Source organism: Seriola dumerili, unplaced genomic scaffold (assembly GCF_002260705.1).
Source record: "Seriola dumerili isolate Sdu_G_001 unplaced genomic scaffold, Sdu_1.0 BDQW01000002.1, whole genome shotgun sequence".
NCBI classification, from domain to species: domain Eukaryota; kingdom Metazoa; phylum Chordata; class Actinopteri; order Carangiformes; family Carangidae; genus Seriola; species Seriola dumerili.
The window spans coordinates 2,182,390-2,199,593 of NW_019174257.1; the positions used below are offsets into that span (position 1 = coordinate 2,182,390).

Genomic DNA, 17,204 nt, shown 5'->3' on the forward strand with positions numbered 1-17,204 from the left:
CCTGACATACGTGACATTTCCAACTGTAGGATGATGGGAAATTACAAGGGCTGTTGTTCTACTGTGCACTAATCACTCATTCTCTCCTCTCACCCTCCCCTCCTTCTCCAATCTATCCATCCTCCCACTGTGTGTGTGTGTCTCTCTCTCTCTCTCTCTCTCTCTCTCTCTCTCTCTCTCTCTCTCTCTCTCTCTCTCTCTCTCTCTCTCTCTCTCTCTCTCTCTCTCTCTCTCTCTCTCTCTCTCTCTCTCTCTCTCTCTCTCTCTCTCTCTCTCTCTCTCTCTCTCTCTCTCTCTCTCTCTCTCTCTCTCTCTCTCTCTCTCTCTCTCTCTCTCTCTCTCTCTCTCTCGTCTGTAGTCAGATACCGAGTTCTGGGATAAGATGCAGGCAGAGTGGGAAGAGCTCGCTCGGCGGAACTGGCTGACAGAGAACGAGCAGGCACAGATTCCGTCCACTGTCTCGCCACATGAGAAGGTCACTATCACTAAGATGTTACAATCAGCATGTCCAGAAATTTCTCTTGACACTGATGGAGAGGTATACAGCATTGGCAGCCTATGTAACATAAACAATGCATGCCTGTGTAGACTGTAAAATCACGTACCCAACATTTGAAAATAAATCACACATTACTCTCAAAGTGAAGTTTCAATAAAAAAAAAAAGAGCAAACAATCCTCCCACCATGATGCTCATAGTACTAGTAGTTTGTCACTCACAGTGGCAACAGAAGCTTAAAAAAATAAAATAAAATTGGCCTTCCTTCATTAATATGGAAATTAATGCAGCAGGGCACAACCGAATGCAATCAGATCATCTATGAAGTTTCTACTATTTATCGTTCATGAGTTATCATGTTCACAAGAATGTGTCTATAGAGTCACAGATTCACAGATTCACAGACTGATGATATAATGTCCAGTATACAATGTACCACAGTGGTAGGACATAAAAATCCACCTACCGACAGCTCAGTTCAGTACGTAACGAGTTAAATCTAATTAGTTTGATCTGTAGACAAAAAGTAGAAATGTAAAAATGACAAGTTAGTGGAGTGGGTAACTAACTCGTATATTTCTATTTGTGTACAGATCAAACTAATGTGATACGAGTTAATTACTGAGCTTTAGAGGCGTTGGTTGGTAGATTTTTATAACTTTGGAAACAGCTAGCTGAGATAGCTAGCTGTTTCCCCCAGTTTCCAGTCTCTATGCGAAGCTAAGCTATTTGTCTCATGACTGTAGCTTCATACTTTAACCATAGACATGAGAGTGGTATCAACTTCTCATCTAACTTACAGCAAAAAAGTCACTGAACATACTTCTCAAGATGTCCAAATATTACTTTAAATCAATTTGTTGGACATGAACACTTGACCATCCACTGGAAGTGAAAATATGAAATATAAGTCAACTTCTAAACAGAAATATGCTATGTTGATAAAACACAGACCTGTCTTCCTTATGGTATCCTTTGATTTGAAGCAATCATAGTGCAGTCAGGCTGAAAAACACGACTTCTCAGTCATTCAGACAAAAATGCACCAAACTGAAGTGCTTGGATAACAAAATCTTTACACTTTTTACATTGAATGTACTGAATGATCATATCTGTGATAAGTGCTGTTTTACATTACTGAATATGCGTATGTGATATAGCATAGAGGTAGCATCAACATTAACAATATATAAAAGGAATGTTTGTGAGTTTCAGAGGACAGAGAGCATATGGCTGAGCTGTATACTTCACCTGTCTGCTGCCCTTCTTATATAAGGAAACCATACAAGATCAGGCTTCAGGATTGATCCCAGTGCAGAACTAGTTCTTAAAGAAAAGGCTGTTTCAAAGTCATCACGCTCAGAAGCAGGCAACAACACACCAGGGTAATCACAGTTTGAAAATGCAAAGTTTAACATTTAAAGAGAACAGACAAACCCCGGGGATCTCAGCCTCAGGTTTGATGTGAAGCAGAAAAGATCGATTCCTGCTGCTGGAGCGTTGCTTAAATATACAACTGCACAGGACAGTTGCCCTGGTTTGCATTTGAATATTGAAGAGAGAAACTGACATTGCCACTGTCCCTGTTTTTTTGTTATTTTTTTCGCTGACAGGGTTACTACTTCCACACAGATAATCCTTATAAGGACTTGCCTAACGCATTTGAAGAGGGACTAAAGAAGTCCCGAGAGGGAGAATTGCCAAACGCTGTGCTTTTGCTGGAAGCAGCTGTCCTGCAGGACCCTCATGATTCAGAGGTGAATTATACACACATGCACACACTCACATTGTGTTTTTTCCTTATTCGACCAAAGTTAGCAGTGGAGACACTTGCATTTACAGCTGTGTGTGTATTTTCAAAAGGGAAAGAGCCATACACACATTTATAGCACAGACGGCCAATAAAACTGCAGTCCTGCACCGTTCAACCAGACTGGAGCAGTTGGGCTTTCAGCACAAACTTGTGGCTACATCTGAGTCCACTTACTCCACCTCATGTTGAGATAAGCTACAGAGGAAGAATGCTTCACTGACCACAGGCTCTGCGAAGCAGATTTAGTAGGTAGCACCCACAGGCTGGACGCTGATTGCCTGTAAAGGGCAAAGACATTTTTTTTTCTTGTTAGATGAGCTGTTTACTGTAGCAAAAATACTCAACTCACTTGGTCATACTCTTGATGAGAATTTCCATTTGCCCAGTGAGCTGAGAAATAGCTCATTCCGCAGGTTCCTTCTCCTTTTTGTATTCTCCCCATTTCAAAAGAAGTGACCTCTTTGCAGGCTGAAAGAGCAAAGCCTTCATACAAAGTACTTTCGGAATCCCCTGGAATATACAGAAATGTGCCAGTTATTCCGAGGAGAGGATTATCCCACGGTGTATGGAACTAATACGATTCCAAAATTCCTCCTAGGGCGCTTAGTGGCTTATTGCCCCACTGTGAAGACCTCTGAATCATTCAGAAATAATTTCGCCCCTCATTTCAAAGAGTGGAACAAAGAAGCATCTATAGAGATTAGCTTCAGAACAGGTTATTAACCATGCCCTTACAGACACAAAATACAAAGGAGGGATCTCATAATCTCACATTTTGGATTTTGGGTTAGTTACATAATTTTCTACCCTCCTGTGCTGATCAAGGGTACTTTCAATTTGCTTTTCCCTGATGTGGGTATCAACTGTTTTGATGATCAGCTAACATTGGAGTCATGTTCCAAGCAAAAGTGCCAAACATGTACTTTTTCCAGATTCTCCTTTCTGCCTTTATCTCATTGTAAATTGAACCTCTTTGGGTTCTGCACTGACAAAACACATCATCTTCAGCTTCAGGAAACATTTGTTTGTCATTTTCTGACATTTTATACACAAAACAACCAAGCAACTGACTGAGAACACTATAATCATTAGTTGCAACTCTAATCGGATAAGCTTAGCATACTCATTGTCTTTCAATAAGTGTAGAGCTACAACTAATGTCTGAAAATAGTGAAAAAAAATTCCCACCACAACTTCCAAGAGCCCAAGGTGTCATCTTCACTGCCTTTCTTTGTCCAACCAACAGTCTAAAACCCAAATATTTTTTCAGTGTAAAAAAGATGATAAATCAATTATAGAAAATAGCCCCTGATTTATGTTGATGGAATAATCGTTCAGCTCTAAATAAATGAGGACTCCAAACCAAAATTATCACTTTGCTTTTTTAAAGAGATAAAGCAATATGTAAGTAAATCATCTCTGAAATTGAAAAAATAAATGGCTCTCTATTGTTTGGGTGACTGAATGCAGTATATGAGAGTATCTAAAGGACAATCGTCCTAGCGAAACACAATTTTTAATAACGATTGCATTTTCTCTTGTTTGACCTAATGAAAGTTTTACATTCTGTGGAGTTCTGTTTATATTCACTGTAGCTCCTCTGCTGCAATCTGTCTGAAACACTGGCTCAGAGTTGGATCCCACTCTTTGCGCTTGACAGACGATATAGAGACACTGTAACTGTGTTTCAGCCCCTTGAGAATACCCGGTACGGAGTCTAGGTTTCCACCTCGCTGTTTACCGTTACCTGTATTTTGCTTCCCTGCAGGCTTGGCAAGTGCTGGGGACCACCCAGGCTGAAAATGAGAACGAGCAGGCAGCAATTGTCTCCCTCCAGAGGTAGGGAGAAACAACTGCATCAGATTCCCATTTACAATCAAAAATTGCTGTCGGACACAGAGGAGCTGTCAGCTGTTACAGCTTAGGGACACCATATGTTTGCACAAGTGGGACTCGGTGGAAATGTCATGTTAAAACATGAAGCCCAGCGTATGAAATTCGCCTCACGCCTCGTGACAGCAGTCTATTAAGCAAGAACAAAAACAAAGGAAAAGCTTGATTTTGATGTAAAGATTTATGATATCTACAGCCCTGAGAAGAACATCACCACCATCATCCTTCAGTGTTACCAAAGTTCATAAGCCAGAAATTGGAAGGAAAACTTCTGCGATTTTTATTCCTAAAATAGAGGCACTTCACATGGATGGTGATTGCACAGAGCTAGGGTATGAACTGAGTCCTCAATGGGAGGTGGCCCACTTTCATTCATAACACTGCTGAGGCCAGGAATTGCACCTATCTAAGAGTGTGAACACTGCAAAGTCAGCTGAAAACACAAGACACAGCCATTCAGAGAAAACATCCTTCCTTTTCTACGTGTGACATGAACCACCCATTTTGTGAAATAAAACATTTCACCGCTGTTCTAAATAAATGAGATTACAAAGAATGTAAATAATTTATTTTCAATCCCTGAAAGAATCTTACTTAAACCAACAGATTTATGCATATTCTGAAATACCATTCAGATCTTTGCATGATTTATATTTTACCTTGCTTATTATGTAATAGCTCCATCTGTGAGGGGAGTGTTTGGATATGAAAGTGAGATATTAGAAGTTTACCTGGCATTCGTCCTGTTGTTGTTGTTACACTGGCACCGTTTCAGATGGCAAGCATCATGTTACAATACTGCTGCATTCTGTTATTTTTTGCCACATAGTATTTGACAGAAAACTTTATACAATATTGAAGATATAAAGCAAAAATGTTATTTATGTTTATTTTATGTTGTTTTTTTAAAACTGGCAGCCAGGGACAGTCTCGATTCTGAGACAGTCCCTGAAAAACATGGTTGTCTGGTCACTCTGCAAAAAAACATGGATTACTTGAATCTCAATATTTTGCACAAAGAACACATCCTTGTATGCGTACAGTGGATCTGTGTAGCCTAAAACAGTGTTTATGTAATTTCACCTTCAGCACACTGCAGTGGGGGGCTGAAATAATTTGGTTTGTCTGAGATTACAAGGGTTTTAAGGAAGTTGGCGCATCAGCTGTAGCAAATCTGTCTTGAAAATTATCTTGATGAAAGCTAAATCCTGTTTTGGCCTCTCTCCTCCCTTAACTAATCCAAGTTGTTCATCCAACACAGTGCTGCTCTTCTGCCCTTTTCAATTACAAAGGACAGCGTAGATCTTAGTGGCAGTCGTCCACATGATATAACTGGTGATATAACTCAATCACCAAGGGCATTTTTTTCCTAAAGGCAAAACTAATGCAAATTATGGAACCCTGCTGCTAAGGGCAACATGCAAACCTGGTCCAGCAGAGCAGGAGATGAGCAGCTCATCCATCCTAATCCAGAAATCATTAGCCTCCGCCTGATGTTCCTATGCTTTGGCCTGTCCCAATTAATGCCTGTCAAATCTAGATTTCCCTTTGAAGTGCACACCTTACACCGTCTCTCCTCTCCCATGCCCGGGTCCCGTCTCCATCCAGGTGTTTGGAGCTCCACCCTAGCAACCTCGCAGCCCTCATGGCTCTGGCAGTGAGCCTGACCAACACTGGTATGCGCAATGACGCCTGCGAGGCCCTGCTCCGCTGGTTGCGACACAATCCAAAGTACAAGCACCTGCTGAAGGGCAAGACCAACCTGATGGGATCACCAAACTCCCAACGCAGGATGTCACATGCTCCCAATATGGGCAGACATGAAAGGTAGGGTATTTAGACTGAACTACTCAGTTTACTATGATGCAAGACATAGAAACCCAGAAGCCACCCTCTCATTTAAGAAGCTGAAATCAGTGTTTGGGGTTTTTTCACAAGTTTTGCTTGAAAAATGACTGAAACGATAATCGATTATCAAAATAGTTGCTGATTTTTATTATTATTCCACCAAAGATTAATCAAACAATCTTTTCAACTCCAGTGGGCAACGTCGCAAATCAATAAGTGGGACTGATCTATGGCAATATTAGATGTCTATTGAAACACTAAGTATGCCACTATATTCAGGTATCTAAATCAGTGCATAGGTATTATATCATGAAATTGATTTTTGTGATATAACATTTCATATACCTCCTCTACTTGAAAGCTGTAGCACAGCTGGCTTTACCCTCAGGCACTGACAGAGTGAGTCAATAATACTCTAAGGTCATCAGTGTAAAATCTAAAACAATATCTGTGTTGTCCATGTATTAATACTAGAAAAGGTGATGATATAAATGTCAAAACTATCAAAGAGGATCAATAATCTGTAGCGGTTACATTTAGATGCAGGAGCCATCTAAGGATTTTAAACTGAATTTCAGCTTTTTCTAACAACTCTGACTTACTGATTACGTGACAAAGATGCATATGATACATCCTTTGCTGCATCTTGCACATTCAAAAACAAGATCTCTACCAGCAGACTCATTTGTTTTACTTAAACTACTATTACACTGTCAGGGAGACCAAAAACTTATTTCAAGGTCTCTCAAGCACAGCTGGTATTGGTCTAATTTTACGGGCTAGACAGCATACATGTATCCATCTTGTAACAACTCTTACTGCTGTAGGTGGCAGAACGTCTGTTATATCTTAAGCCAGAAAAATGAGGTTGTTAGGTATATCAGATTGAGAAGGCCTAACTCCTCTCCCCAGGTAAAGCAGCACTTTATCAAATCATTAATCGTCTGGTCAATGTGAAGGGATAAAGGTACATCCCAATACCTGTGATCTCCCATTTAATCCATGCGATAGCCATCTTTTAATTTCTACTGCTCACTCCATCCCTCTCTCTTTGGCCTCATTATACACTCTTCTCTGCACTTCTATCTCCTCCATTTATCCTTTGCCTTCCCTCCCTCTGTTGTGGCCGCTCTAATGGGAACATAACACAAAGGGCAATCCATATCTTTACCCATAAGCTAAGGACCAAATGCCCACTGAGGCAGAAGTAGCAGTCTGTCTGTAATCTTTCACTTTTGTGCAGAGGTTCTCAAACTGTGAGAATTTAGCCTTCATAGAGGGATGTAGAAATTGCAGGGGGTCAGGCATGACAGTGAAGAGAAATGTTTAGTAGGACTTCAGCTGGATGAATGCAAACACTGTGTGACCAGTGAACAAGCAAGAGCACTCTGATGCAAGGCTTTTGACATTCAGGTTAATGACATTCATTCAGATGGAACAGACCAACATGTAAAGCACAAGACGGACGGACAAACACTCAAGTCTAAACCAAAAACTGATGATGAAGTCTACTGTATGTGGCTGTCAAGTTCACAGTCAACACAGCTACAGTATGTGCTGAATCAGAACCTCATTAGAAACAAGAACCATTGAGTTCATAATGTTATTTTCAGCTTATTGTTAGTTAGTTGTTGTTAGTTGAAAAAAATAAAAATAAATTTAATTGAGGAGGCCTGACAGAAAAAGGTTTGAGAAACACTGCTTTAGTGGAAATCAAGAAAATAACAGCCAGAACACAACAAAGTGACTCAAGTACAAATACATGTCATTAAATACTTAATGAAAAAGAGGAATAAAATACAAAGTCTGTACTGAATGTACAAGGGTTTACAATAATCCAAGACACTAAACTACTATTTCTAACAACTCAGAGGACTTAATTTATGTAAATGGGACAGAAACCCACTGCTTCAATACCACTGGCCCTTCTTTCACACAACTCTCTCTGCATTTTTCCTTACTCTCATTTCTCCCATTTCTTCTTCCCTCACTTTATCACTCCTTTACACTCTTGTCAATCTATTCCTTTCTCCCTCCCTCTCTCTCATTTTCTTACACTGTGAGTAAAAGTTGACATGCAGTACAGTGCACATCATAGCACTGCAATCTTAAGAGCGCTCACTCAGCAGCCTTAAGTCACACTAATCCTTATCTCTCTGTGTGTGTGTGTGTGTGTGTGTGTGTGTGTGTGTGTGTCCACAGCTCCCTGTTACCCGAGGCCAAGGAGCTCTTCCTGGAAGCAGTTCAGCACAACTCAGACATCATCGACCCGGATTTGCAGACGGGCCTCGGGGTGCTTTACAACCTCAGCGGAGAGTTCAACAAAGCTGTGGAGGCCTTCAATACAGCCCTGTCCGTGCGGCCCGAGGTACAAACACCCACCCAACCACCCACCCACCCACCCACCCACACACCCACCATGGCAGAAACATGCAGATAAGACAGAGTGGAGCTGTAGTTATACAAACGCTACGCTCAGGAGCATAGATGCTCTGGTGGAAGAAATAATCTTATTGGTCAACTCAAGTCTCAGTGGGTGTGGCCAAGAAAAGACCAGAAACATGAAAGGTAATAAACTTAGTTAATAACAATAACAATAATAAGTTACTTGCATCTTAAATCAAAATGGAAATGACAACTACCCTGCTGTCTGTAAGATGAGGCCAAACGATATTCAAAAAAATCATATTGTTATAGTTTGAGAGATTTTACAATTGTGATGAGTCACGATTTTAGTGGTAAAGGTAATTTTTGCATTTCATTTTTACTGAAATAAAATATAACAATGATAATGCTATGATTTTTGCTGGGGCCTGTACCAAACAAGCATGTTCCCTTATGTCTGGGAAACATGATATGTAGGCCGGGGCATCTCTGTAGCACCATAGGGCTTCATTTATGATGGTATGCTGTGATACATTTTACCTTTATCAAAAGCAGCTCCTGTGAATTGGATAATGCACTTTGGAAATTACACATTTTGATAATATTTTCGATTAATTGTTCAGCAGTACTGTAAGCTGTGATTGGTGAACACATGGGATGCACTGGTTTCCTTTCAGAGACAACATGTCTGACAGCTGGTTGACTCCAGCTGGCACTGCATTGTGCCAAAAATGTAAACTCTGGGCCTTTCATTAATCACTATTTGTGGCTGATCAGAGGCTCATTCAGATATTCAAAGAAGATACGTTTTACAAAATTGTTCCGGTTTGTCGTCACCTTGTAGGAAGCCAGTGATGCTTGTTGTTTAAATATTGCTGGGGGCTGTTGATAGGCGGCTATATTCTACAGGGAGGCATGTGCAGATATGAACATTTCATAGTGTTATCTCAATAACTGCTGAAATAAAACTTCATCTTTGTGTGACTCTAGAGGCAAACTTATTCACTTCTTTCCTTTTGCCCATGCGAATTGTGAATTATTGTAACAATGATAGTAAGACACTGAAACTACACAATGCATTGTCAATATATTTTCAAATCAATGTTAGAGCTGTATAATAATCTGTAACTTTCCCTTGAATACTGATCCATGATCCCATGTGTGTCTTAGAAGGTCAGCACATTATCTGACGTTAGCTGCTGCATTTTGTTTATGTTGAGAAACGCATACAATGATCTGCTAAAGCAACTTCACACACAGACATACAAACACCACATAGAGCGCACACATACTATAAAAACCATGATCTGTCACACACCACATGTTCCCATGCAAACACATTTGGCAGACATGAAGCCCTTAAGCAAGTACACATCCTTAGAGACGACGGAGCCACAAATGCCGAGGGAGAGCTCATGCAAACAGATGCAGTGAGGCACATCAAACTGTCACACCAATATGTGAAGCGAGGAGCTGCCAAATCTGGCCTCATGAACTCTAAACTGGTACACATACATGCTCACTCATGATGCAGCACAAGAGCAGAGCCAGATCTAGTCCACACACATGCACACACATTTACACAGAAAACTAAAAACAGACTGAGACACATATTTCATACAATGGAGTGCACGCATACGCAACAAACAAAACAAGCAAGCACACAAATACAACCACAAACCTTCCTTCCATCCTTCATCTTTCCTTCATGCAAATCAGTCCCTGTCCTCCCAGCACTGTCCCAAGTCGGCACGAATATTACTCACTGTTAAATCCAACCTCCCACATTTGACTTGGTAATATCTGCTCCCCTGCTGGAAAAATAGCTCCGAACCCAAAGGGAGATAATTATATCCCGCTGCTAAGCTTAGCCAGAGATGAAGGACCCCTATACTGTAGCAGACCATGACCTCTGTATGTGCCTGTCTACCCGCAGGTGGGAAACAACGGCAAGGACACCCTGTGTGGTGTAACTCAGCTCTCCTCAAATTACCCTTGTTAGCTGACTATATAGCAGGGAGCTGCGCCATGCATTTAAAACACTTTATTGTTGTCTGTGCCTCAACAAAAAAAAACAAAGCGAATTATAGCTTTCTGCTCTAACGCTGCTTTGTCATGCTGTCACTGAAGATACAAGGCTGAGTGTTGTGTAGCAGCTCAGATTATTCAGCTCTATTTCACTTGTACTTGACTGTTAAAGACACTGTCAGTTACTTCTGCAGGCCTTTGAAGCATGGGAAGCATTTAACACTAATAGATAACTGAAGAGATGCTGCTGATGAGTTTTAATTCAGGCTAAATTAGGAACTCTCCAGTGTGTTCACTAATTAAATACATCCAGAAATAAACAGACAAGCTGCATTATTTGGGCTGACAGTATGTGACAACACACATCACAGTTAACCTCTCTAAAAACAAATCTCTTATCCTCGCCCTCTGACATTCCTTAATCCTCCAACCCACCACCCCAACTCCATCCAGGACTACTTGTTGTGGAATCGCCTGGGAGCCACGCTGGCAAATGGGGACCGGAGCGAGGAGGCGGTGGAGGCTTACACGCGAGCCCTAGAGCTGCAGCCGGGGTTTATCAGGTCCCGCTACAACCTGGGCATCAGCTGTATTAACCTGGGGGCACACAGGTGAGTGACCTGGGGGTGTAGGAGAGTGCGACAAAGTTTCTACTCTGGAGTAAAATTACTTGAAAAGAAAAGTCCAGGGAGTGAAAAGAACAAATAAAGTGAGACTATGTACCTAGTTGATACTTGGAATCAATACACTCTGATTATGCCATGCCCCACAAGTCTACACCAAACCCTGCACAACACAGGCTGGGGAGAGATGATTAAAAAGTAACACCACATTAGGTACAAGCCAGACATCAGCTTAAATGTGGAATCTCTTTTTGCAGGCTCAGCACCAGCTGCCATGTTTCTACTTCCCAACAAAGCACTTCCAAAGAATTTACAATCTAGTGAAGTGAGCATGCATAGATCTAAACTCAGCAAGACCTTTCAACTATGCAGCAAAACATACAAAATTAGGGCTGATAGAAAAATATTTTCATTAATAAATCTGCCTATTATTTTCTCAATAAAATCAAGTATTTGTTTGGAAACCATAAACTAATAAAACTGTTGATTATTATTTTTCTGTCATTCCACTCATTGCAACTCTAATTTAAAAATCACAAAATCTGTGACCTGCAGCAAACATTCTCTTCTTAGTAATTATTAACTAGTGTGATGAGCTGATGACTATCAGCACATACAGAAAAGCTTAGTAATGAGTAATGTCAGAGCTGATATTGAATGAAATATTAATCCACTGCTTGGCTGTATATAAAAAAAAAGTGTAGAGAAAATGTGAATCTGTTTAATGTAAGTGACAAAAGTCTGCTGAGCATCCCGGGAAGCCAATATTATATAGACATTATTATATGTATTTGCAAAAACCAATAAGGAAATATGAAGCAAAATCAATCCAACCAATAGCATTCATGATGAGTATTCATATTCCACAACTACCAAAGTCAATAGCATGACAAAATCATTATGCATCTGCCAGAAAACAACAAGCTTAGCCAGTAAAAGAAATCAATTCATATGTGCCAACATTCAGACCACTGAGATTTCACTTAGAGCCCAGCAGTATCTCTTCCTCATGACTGTCCCAGGTTTGAATTTAAGTGTCCTTACTGAGTATATAATATGGATACATTATTTGGTAACACTAGTGGTAGCTGCCAATGCAAATAGTGCATAGTGTATAATTCCGGTAGCCAGGACATAGTCAGGCCCGAGCAGCAAAACCATCAAGCAACCAAGCACACAAACTGAACAGAAGATAGTATGAAGGTATTATTTAGCATATTAGCACAACAAACAGCAAATACTTAGCTTGGTCGACGAGAAGCAGTGGACCTCAGCATGCCAGTGGAGAGTAGTTCATCCTAGAAGATTTATTTCCAGTAGAGAGACGGAAAAGACAAGAAAATCTAAAGCTTAAAGCTAACGGTCGACGAACTGGTGTCTCTGTTGACACAAAAACATGATTATTTCTTCTCAAGCTTTCCTAAATCGACACGACAGGACCATTAGGAGGTGAGTTAATTGCACGGAAGTAACAACATTAGCAAAAGAAATCAGGTGGTCTGGTAATCACGGGGTTTGCGGTTCGGTTCCCCCCGCTGCTCCCGTACGTAGGCCAAAGTGTCCATGGCCTGTGCCGTGTGTTGGAAATGAGCTATTAAGGAATTGCTTGCATGATTTGTTGATGTTTTAAGTAAATGCAGGGCCTGCAGCAAACAGACATAAAAGATTTGCATTTCCTCAAATGTTAATGCACTGCTACTTTTTATTTTGTCAACTTAAAACACTTAATTGTGGCATGAGCAAAAGTTTTAGCTCCCTAAACCTCTTTGCCAATTGTTAAGCATGAGGGTTGAAAATATTCCCTCTTTGCAGTTGTGTAGCAGCAAGTGGCACGGGAGGCATTGCACTGATAGAAGGAAGAATTGATTCCACTAAATATGCCAATTCCCTGCAGTCAGTCAAGAAAGTAAGAAGTGGCTGGCTTCATCAACAGGACAATCATCCTGATCAGACCTCAAGATCCACCATGAACTACTTCAATGGCCCTCACAGTTCAGAAAAGTTCATCTGTGCATCCCTACAAAATAGGTGGTGCTAGAAGTTTGGTGATGTTGGGTTAACTCTGTCACAGAACCCTGTTTACACTGTTTATTCAAGGGACTTATTCAAACTCTTGTCTCATAATTGTCTATACATCTGTTCATCCTCTAAACCAAACTGCACTTATTGTTGCTTCCCCAGAGAGGCAGCCAGTAACTTCCTGACTGCCTTAAGCCTTCAGAGGAAAAGCCGGAGCCGCCAACAGTCGCACGAGGTGATGTCCGGAAACATCTGGGCTGCTCTGAGGATAGCTTTATCCATGATGGACCAGCCCGAACTCTTCCAGGCTGCAAACATTGGCGACCTGGATCTTCTCATGCGGGCCTTCAACCTAGACATTTGAGGAATGGGAGGTAGTGGTGATAGCATCTCCCCCCTTCACTTACTCTTCAGTTTCTACCCAACAGCCAAAAGCCCAAAGTGCACACGTCAGAAAAGGTCGGAACTGATGTTAGAGACAATAGTGTGGTTTTTATGCACGTCCAAATTAACTGCAGTCGTCAAAGTTGTTATATTTTTTCGCCCAAGTACCTTGGAGCAGTTCTGAGGACAGGTTCTTCCAAGTGCTTGAAGTGACTTCTTTGTGATGGATTTGCACTGCAATTTGTGATTTCCCTGAAGAGCACAAGGACAGGCAAAGATTGTACAAGCAATGCCTTAGAGAACACATCAATTAAAAACTGACTCATCCAGTGGAACAGAGCTGAGCCAGGAGAGACGGGCAGACAGACAGTTTGAGAATCTCACAGAGGAACTCTCACATGCTGTTTGCCGAGAAAAAAAAAAGAGGTTTTGAGAAAGAAGAAAAAAAAAAGACGCAATCCAATTACTCTCAATGACTCAAACCTGTCTCACTCTCCTGAAAGATGGATTTAGTGAGCAAATGATAAAGACTGCAACATATGACCTGGAAATTCTGTCCCTGGCTTGTTTTCATCCTCTTTCAATGGAGAATAATGATACTGCATGAATAAGCATTTTCATGAATGGATTATTATTGTTTAAAATTAACATAACTTTTAGAAATTGTCCCTTTGCACTTCAGACAAACACATAACCTCCTCAACCCAAGTGGAATGTGCAAGCCAGGTTGTAAAGCCTTACTCAAATGCATGCGAACAACAATATTTATTTATACTATTTTTATGGCAACAAAACACTAAGCCATTTTCAGACTGGTTTCAATTTCTTTAAATAACTGCCATCTTCTGGACTTGAAAGCTTTCTGAGCCATTAATTTTAGTTTGTTTTTTTTAGGTTTATTTTTTTGGTCTTGGCTCTGAGCTTCTCTTTGTTCCCTTTATGCTGAGTGGTTGGAGAAATACACTCGAAAGCTGGGCAGCAATGATCTGTAAAACCTTCATTAGTGTGGAAACTTTATAACGTAACGATATGAGGTCTAAAAATATCTCTTTTAACTTGTGGGATGACTCTAGAGGCTCTCGCATTTGATGTAAGCATCATACTGTAATTTTCCCAACTGTATTAATTTCAATACAGTATAATAACTTTACAGGTAAAAGATGTGAAGCTGCAAGCCAAGACCCACGACAACAGCTTAGGGTATTTCCTAATGCAGTCATTTTGTATCTTTGCTGCACCTCCACGGGCAGTGAAGCTCATACATTTAATTAAATGAGTTTGCCTCAGCCATCATGCATGATTTAAATATTTATGTAATCTTTGGGCAGACTGCCACACATATTTGAAAAACTATTTATTTTACCACCTGTAAACTGATAATCCAAAACATGAGATCATCATGGATCTACAGAAAACATGATTGTATGAAATGCAGCGATTCTCGTGTTCCAGATAAATCTTCTGCACCGCCTCAGAGGCAGAGCTTTTTTCTTCAAACATGCTTTTTAGCTGACAGCTTCTATTTCGTCACTGTTGGTAGTTTGAAAGTCACTCTGTGAAGTGAACATCACATTCTTCGCCGTGCAATATAGTAAATGATAGATAATCTGCTGTACTGTATAGCTCAGCACCTTGGTGTTTAACAGGCGTGTCCACAGTCTGGGTGTGCTGTAGAAAGCTGTTTTTATCCTCAGATCCTATGCAAAAGGTCGTGTTTTATGTTGCCGTTTGGAAATTGTCAGTTTGTCCTCGTCTGCCTCCGTAGACCAAAAGGAAGTGGTGATTCTGTGCTTTGAAAAGACACTATCAGGGGGAACCAGAGACCAGTATGAGAGCCATTCATCAACTAAACTGTACAACTTTGATGGTCACGGTCTGTATAAGAGGAAGTGTTTCATTAGGAAACTGGGGGAGAACAAAAACAAGTGTTCTTTTTCAAGAGAGACACATTGTCAGTGGTTCTGGGAAAAAAAAAATAAAAGAGATGCACACACACACCATCCACCTAAAGTGTAGCCTTCATGTTTTATAACCCTGTGGTGTAGCGATATGTCTTTGACCTCAGTTGCACCCAGTGAAACCACTGCCATACATCAAGCTTTGCTATCAGATACAGGTTTTACTTCACTGGTCCACTGCATATATTCTCTTTGAAATTCACCTTAGATGCACTTTGAGAAGAAAAATCTTGTTTTTATGTGTACAACTAGAAAACTTTTAACCGTTTTTGAACCAGTTATGTTAAAATGTTATTCCACTAAGACTCAAACATAACCACTAATGACATTTAAAGCTGAAACAGACGAGTAGCTGCTGTAGTCAGATACTTAAAAAAAAATGTTGGCACAGAGTCTCTGTGGCCAACCATGATGTTTAATAGATCAAGGAGGCGGAGGAGCCCAGTGAGACACAGCACATATGTGCATGCCACTGGCAATCTACATCAGAGGGAGGCTGACAGTGGCACAATGGTAAAGGCAATGAGGCCAAAGCAGAGGTGGAAGCACAAGTTTATTCACTGTGTGAGAGATTGGATGATGATAAAAGCAGAAATTGACATTGCAGCTTTTTACTCAAATGAAATGGGTGTTATCCAGTAGTCAATCAATGGTATTCTGTTGAATATTTCATTATCATTAAATTCTAAATAAGTTATTTTCAGATGTGCTAGCTGCATGGCTCTGTGGAAAGCAATGGTGGACTGTCCACCATTTTGGCATAATGGATTGCCATGCCATGCCCCCCACCCCCCCACCCCACCCCCCAGGATAAATTGTGATGATGTTGGTGAGTCCCTGACTTTTTAGTCAAGCACCGCCATCAAAATTTTAATCTGTCCAGTCTTTGGTTAAGACCAAATGCCTGCCTCAGCTGTACTTTGTGTTTAGTGCTAATTAGCAACTGTTAGCACACTAACACACTGAACTAAGATGGTGACAATGGTAAACATTATATCTGCTAAATATCAGCATGTTAGCGTTGTCATGGTGAGCATGTTAGCATGCCTACATTAGCACCACTGTGTCAAAGTACAGAGTCACAGAGCCACTAGCATGGCTGTAGTAGACTCTGGTCTTGTTTGTATCTATGTTATAGCTGCACAGCCACATCTGCTTTAGCCAAGTGTTTCTGTTGACGTCCACCACTGTCACTTCTGGTGTATGCGCTTAATGCTGCCGGATGATGAACACTGTCCCACAGGAACTTCATTTGTATCAGATCAGAGTCTTAGCACATCCAAAGCAAGCCTCCGTCCACTTTTCTTTCCATAAATCATAATCCCAATTTACTTGTAATGGTTCCTTGAGAGATTTTTGAGAAACTTGGGAGTTATTCTTCAGGCCAGTATTCTTCCATTTAAAAAAAAAAAAAAAAAAAAAAATGAACAGATATTCTGTCCCTGGTCCTCCCAGCTGTCTCCTGCGTCAACAATGAACTGTAGAAACTCAAATCATGATGTCTGGTAAATTGTGATTTCCAAATCAACCCTAGTTTTCTTATGAGGTTGTAGGCCTTTGCTTTTTTTGCATTTCAAGATACTGTAGTTGTGTTGAAAATGAAAAACGTATTTTTTTAAAGAAACCTTAAATTGCTGGCTTAAATTCTAAACCTCTACTGTGTACGTCATACTGCAGTGCATTGAGATAGGATGCCTGGTGACAGTTTTGTTTTTGTAGAACCTACTACTGTACCTTCTCAGGTGAACTGACCTA

General features: G+C 40.6%; 1 protein-coding gene across 1 annotated transcript in view; it reads left to right on the forward strand.

Annotated features, from left to right (window-relative positions):
- Positions 1-13,588, forward strand: part of pex5l (peroxisomal biogenesis factor 5 like) — an 87,332-nt gene extending 73,744 nt beyond the window's left edge. The window contains exons 9-16 of the mRNA XM_022754076.1: positions 359-475; positions 2,112-2,255; positions 4,080-4,150; positions 5,813-6,014; positions 6,806-6,810; positions 8,255-8,420; positions 10,919-11,076; positions 13,270-13,588. Coding sequence (XP_022609797.1) covers positions 359-475; positions 2,112-2,255; positions 4,080-4,150; positions 5,813-6,014; positions 6,806-6,810; positions 8,255-8,420; positions 10,919-11,076; positions 13,270-13,471 — 1,065 coding nt within the window. The 3' untranslated portion in view covers positions 13,472-13,588. The remainder of the gene's footprint in view (positions 1-358; positions 476-2,111; positions 2,256-4,079; positions 4,151-5,812; positions 6,015-6,805; positions 6,811-8,254; positions 8,421-10,918; positions 11,077-13,269) is intronic.
- The last annotated feature ends 3,616 nt before the right edge of the window (positions 13,589-17,204 follow it).